General features: G+C 27.3%; 1 protein-coding gene across 7 annotated transcripts in view; it reads right to left on the bottom strand.

The window, feature by feature from the left end:
• Positions 1-4,073: 4,073 nt before the first annotated feature.
• LOC117167002 (spectrin beta chain) overlaps positions 4,074-6,221 on the bottom strand; it is a 73,700-nt gene continuing 71,552 nt past the window's right edge. For all 7 annotated transcript variants that reach the window (XM_033351536.1, XM_033351537.1, XM_033351533.1 and 4 more), the window contains one exon: positions 4,074-4,499. In XM_033351536.1, the coding sequence (XP_033207427.1) occupies positions 4,496-4,499 (4 nt within the window). In that variant the 3' untranslated portion in view covers positions 4,074-4,495. The remainder of the gene's footprint in view (positions 4,500-6,221) is intronic.

The raw sequence follows: 6,221 nt of genomic DNA, 5'->3' as shown, positions 1-6,221 counted from the left end.
CCCCTCCTCTTACTTTACATAATTTTAATTATCCAGAAATTTTTTGCTAGTCCGAGAACTTCATTTTGAAAATTATTCTCTGATTTTTCCTTGACTAATTTTCTATTTTCCTTGATCATTATTATTTAAATGCCAGGATTTTAATCTTGTAAAACTTTGAACATAGACTCTTTTAGAAACGGAATAAAACAGTATTTCAGATACAAATTTAAAGTTTATAAAATTATTTTGAACAAAAAAATGTCTTTTTAAAAAAATACTTCAATTTCCAACCAACTCATTGAATTTTTAGCATAGTAGTTGATTTTTCAAACAAAAAAGATAAATTCCCAACGAAAAAGTGTCATAGTTTATATTTCAATCGAAAAAGATGCAATTTATACGAAAAAAGAGTTGTTAAAGCAGAAAGAGGAATTTTCAACAAATAAAGATTTATCACTTAAAAAAGATATAAAATTTATCTAAATTGTTGAATTATCGAGCCAAAAGAAGAATTTTCTGTACAAAAATTGAATTTCCAAACAAAAAAATATCAGTTTTTAGCAAAAAATTAATTTTCAACAAAGCTGATGCATTTTTACCCAACAAAAATTAAATTTCAAACCAAAAATTACATAAGCCTTTAATAAAAAAAAATCAACAATGCACTTTAACTTTTACCCAAGTAATTGAATTTTCAATTAAAAAAAGATTAATTTACAACAACATAGTTCAAATATAACCGAAGAGATGAATTTCTAACTTAAATAAATGAAAATTAGTTTAATAGACTTTAAATATTAAAAAAAAAACTTCTAAACAAAGTGAATTAACCAAATCTTTCAAACAAAATAGTTGAATGCTCAAGCAAAGAATATTTAATTAAAAATCTGCATTTTCATGAAAAAATGGACTTTCTACTAAACTAGATGAATTTTCAAAACAAAAAGATAAATTTTCAGAAAAATATTTGAATTTTCGGTTTAAAAAATTTCAGTTGACTTTTCACGATAAAAATATGAATATTTAAACAAGAATTAAGTTTCTATAAAAAAAAATTTCAATCCAAAAAGACAAATTTTTAACCAAAAAGGTTGAATTTTTAAAAAAATGGTGAAATTTTCTACCAAATAGTTACAATTCTACCCAAAAAGGTGAAATTTTTCTGAAAATAGATAAATCTTTATTAAACAGAAAACCAATTTTCTAAAAAAAAATAGTTGAATTTTCATCCAAAAAAGATTCTAGTTGAATTTTCAACATCAGAATATGATTTTTTGAACAAAAAATTAGTTTCTACATAAAAACTGAATATTCAATTAAAGAAAAAAAATAATAAAACAATGTTAACCAAAAAGGATGACTTTTTAACAAAATAGTTGAATACTCTTCTAAATAGTTGCATTTTTATACAAAAAAGGTGAAATTTGTACTAAAACAGATGAATTTTTAATGAAAAACGACAAACTTTTTTGCAAAGTTGAACTTGCATTCAGAAAATATGTCAATTCATTTTCCAACACTAAAATATAAATTATAAAAAAAAAATTGTATTTTCTACAAACTAGTAAAAATTTTCAACAAAACAGTAGAATTTCCAACCAAAAAGTATGAATTTTTAATCAACTATTTTAATTTTGAACTAAACAATTGTATTTTTATCCAATAAAGATTAAATTTCTGATCTTTAAAATCAAAAGGAGTTAAATTTTCAACCAATCCGTTTTATTTTGATTCAATGAAGATTCCAGTTCACTTTCCAGCAACCAAATAATAATTGTAAACAATAAGTTAAATTTCTGCTAAATAGTCGAATTTTTAACTAAAAAGTATGACTTTTAACAATATTGTTAATTTTTCAAACAAACAATTGCATTTTTGTTCAAGAGAAATCAAAATTCGACTAATAAAAGGTGAATTTTTAAATTAAGAAAACAAATTTTTAAGAGATGAATTTTTATTCAATTGACTTTTCAACAAAAAAATAACAATCTTTAAACAAAAATTTAATTTTTTAGGGAATATTTGAATTTTCAACAAAGCAGTTCCATTGTTATCCAAGAGATATGCAATATTTCTACTAAAAAATATGTACTTTGAAATAGAATACCATTTTTCAGGAAAGATAGTTTTTATCCAAACGCAACGAAATATTAATTTAAAAAAATTAATGTTCTATGAAAAGAGTTGCATTTTTCCCCAAGAAGACGAATTTTTTAAAAATAGTTAAATTTGCAACCAAAAAGGATATTTTTAAAAAGAATATTTTTAATTTTTCAACCAAATAAAAAATTTATGACAAAAGATAATCTTCAGAACAAAGTTTTTGCGAACTTGTAAAAATTACGTACAAGAGTGAAGGACCCTCTCCCTCTACAGTAAAAAATCATAATAAAATGTTTCGACCCCCCCCCCTTAACAGTTACGCAATTGAAGTAGAGCCCCCAATCAACAAAAAAAATTGTTCGTAAAAAACAGTAATAAAGTAATAAAAAAGTTTCAAATCTATTAAAGTACCTATCGGTATAAAAAAATTAAAAAAGGAACTTAATACACTAGAATAGCTGAAATATTTTCTATCTAAAGAGGACGATGAACTGTTTCTTTTTCCGTTCATCGTAATATATTCGAGGAAGGCAATCGTCAAAACGAAAAGAACAGTATCTTACTTTCAGAAGAATTATATATTATTTATAATAATCGTTTTCGTTTTATTATAACTTAAATCATGGTTCTAATTATCTCATATATATAAAAAGAAACACAGATCAATAATATATCAATTTACGATTGCGACTCTTACATTAAAAACATGTAGCCAGGGACATACATAAATTGTAGAAAAGAATTCAAACAGGAGATATAGATATCTCAATGAATATTTTGTGCACGAGTGCCATCGGAAATCGTCTAAAGCCTAACATTCCGAATCGAGGCATATACGAGCTAAATTTTGAAAAAGCACTTTTACAAAAAGCTCGAGTCGCATTCACCGTAAGGGATTAAGAAGGACGAAACTCTAAAAAAAGCATGATAGCGTAAAAGCTCTCCAGAGATGGCAGGGCAGTTTTCAAATATTAAGTTTGACCTTACTTTCTAAAAGGGGGGCCTGACTTTAATAAAAGTAGACAGACAGGGCATCTTCTAATGAAAAATTCCTGCCTTGCCGACATCAAGACTGCTCCAGAGCTTGAGTGGTTCGTGTCCGTACTAAATTTTAAGAAAATTCTATAAACTCAGCAGGGACACGAACCACTCGGTCTCTGAAAAGGCCTCGATGCCGATAAGGTAGAAATTCATAATCAGAAAGCGCCTTTCCTCTCCACTGATAAATATTAAAAAAAGTAACAATTAGAAAACGAGTGTAGTCAGTATGCTTACACTCTGTGTCATACTCTTATCAGAAGTCCAACGAGAAGTAGAACACTTTAGATATCTAAAGAATTAAATAATATCTGTATCGCTTTGTATAATTCTTATACTCGGAATTATATAGAAGAGAAATTCTTTTCGTTCATTACAGCTTTTAATATCTTTTCTTCAATATGATTATTCTCCCGCGGGAGCATTGCATCTTTAACATTTTTTAAAAGCTATCTCATAATACGTCATCCCAAGTTAGCGTGGCTCTTAAAATACATGGCAGTAATTAAAACGCATTTGGGATGCTTGCAATCGCAACAGAAACAAAAAAAAATGGGCATACAAATTCCAGATGGAACACAAATGATTACGAAAATACTTTTACAAAAACATACCTACAGGACTGCAGCCGACAAAGTCGTATATCGACTTCGCGCCAACCATAAAATCGACCTCTCACCTCGTTTAATTATACATTTAATACATTTTGTGCGTTACCCCAAGAACGTCCTATATATTTTTTCTTTATCTCGAGAAACGAGTCGCTCGTTAAAAACAAAATCAACCAGGTCTTTCATAATTTAAAAAGTAAATCTCTCGTTCGTCGAATCATTCACTTTACACATCGACTGTATAAAAGTTGTAAGTATTAAAAAATCTGTATTAAAAATTACAATTGCGAAGCAGAGTGAAAAATTTGCATGTCATTGTGCAGGATCGAGTCACAATTCTTTTTTTTTTCTACTTCGTAGTGGTTTCTGGTACGTCAAATCGTCATAAACTTTGAACGAGGAACGTAAAATTCTAGCATTTCAAAACGATTGATCAGGCTAACTTGGGATATTGCATGTTTCACCTTCTCCATCTTAGCAATATTATAGAGTGTCTATAACTCAGAGAAAGAATCAAATTCAGAAGAACCGTGCAAGCACTACTGGCTGGAGTGATTATTATTGGAAAGTGCGCGCCGATTTTTGTTTCTCGATTATTGAACTCGCACGGTTCGATTAAATTTCATTTTTTCACATTATGGCCAGAGCTGTCGGTATTTTATTAACGTAGCTTTCACGAAGTAGAGCGACGCAATATTCCTCTGATCATGCTGCTTGGCTGGCTCATATTGGCGGCTTATCGTATCTTTCACTGCTCCAATTTAACTGAAAAGTTACAGAAAAATAGTCAATAATTATTTCAAATACAGTTTGGGCGAGAAACTCTCAATATTCTTAGTATTTAAACTAGTGTACGAAAAATTGGAACAAAAATACTAGTTTAGAGGGAAAGAAATTCCATAATTCGTATCGACCTCAACTAACTTGCTATTTAAATCAAACTAAACAAGGCAAGAAAAACTTTGGACAATAAACTATTTTAAACTAACAACAAAATTACAAGAAAATGTATTCTCGTAAATTTTTCAGTAACTTCGTTGCTACCACGAAGTGACAATTATAAAATTAATCGAATTATTTGCCCCACTGGTAAAATTTGTGTGTTTTGGAATTCCAAACGAGTTTTTAAAAACCTTGAAATCATTTAAGTAACTTCTGTTAGGTTTTTGGATTTGAAAGTTTCGTTTTTCGCAACAAAAAAAATGTATTGGTTCAAAACTTATGGAACAAATTTTGCATTTACAGTTTTTACAAGTCAACAGCAATAAAACCACAGAAAAAAAATGTTTATTTAAAGAAAAAATAAAATTCGGGAAAACATGATTTTTGGATGGAGTTAAATGTAATGTTTTTTTCTTAAAAAAGTAGAATAAATAAATATTTCGAAACTGAAATTTCTTTAATTTGAATCGACAAAATATGCTATTATTTTGCTTTCAGACATTTTTTTCATATTTTAGATTTTTTCCCCATAAATTAGGAAAGCATTTAACACTTTAAAAAATGTGTTCCCATGAACACAAAATAACACTATGTATGTTTTATTCAGGCTGAAGGTTCAACATACCTAGTACGCTTTTTCCAAGAAATATACATTGAATTAAAAAAAAAAACAAACATATGTTTGCACAATTTCAGAAAATTATAATTAACAGAATGGGCTCAACGCTTCATTTTCAAAATTCCCGGACTTTTCTCTGATCAGTAATATTTAAAAAACAGTATTCTAATCTTGTTACATTTTTAATACAGAATCTTATAAAAATTAAATAAAACAAGTTAAATTGATAAATTTGTCATTTATTATTATTAGGGCTGCCACAGCTAATTTACTTCATAAGTAAAAAATTCACCAAAAAATACAAATTTTTGACCCAAAGAGTGACTGAATGTCCAATTCCAAATTATTCAAGCTGAATTAAAAAGATAAAAAAAATTCCATTGATTTATTAATATTTGAGTGAATTAAAAAGAATTTAAGAGAAATTAATAGAATTCGACGAAGTTCATAAAAAGTAAAGATGTATAAAAAATTTCAACTCAACTGAAAAAAATAAAAAAATATGACAAAAATTATTTGAATTCAGTAAGCTTGAAATGAGTTTAGAAAAATTCAAGGGAATCGAAAACGATTTGATCAAATTAATGTGACTAATGTTCTTTTGAATTCAATGTAATTAAAAAAAATCCAAGGATTTCAGTAAAACTGGAATCAATTTGAAGGAGTTCAAGGAAATTGAGAAAAATTCGATGAAATTCATAAAACAATTCAAGTGAACTGAAAACATTTCAGTAAGTTTAAAATAAGTTTCGAAAAATTCACGGGAATTCAAAAGAATTTGATGAAATTTAAAACAATTCAAGGAAAGTTTAAAATACCACAGGAAAACTAGACTGAAATACTCGACTAAATGTGAAACAAAATATAAAATACTCAACTAAATTTAAAATAAAATATTAAAAAAAATTAATTTAAAAAATCTACGA

Source organism: Belonocnema kinseyi, chromosome 2 (genome assembly GCF_010883055.1).
Source record: "Belonocnema kinseyi isolate 2016_QV_RU_SX_M_011 chromosome 2, B_treatae_v1, whole genome shotgun sequence".
Taxonomy (NCBI): Eukaryota; Metazoa; Arthropoda; class Insecta; order Hymenoptera; family Cynipidae; genus Belonocnema; species Belonocnema kinseyi.
Note: the sequence above shows the minus strand (reverse complement) of the source record. Positions and strands in the feature narration are given on the sequence as shown.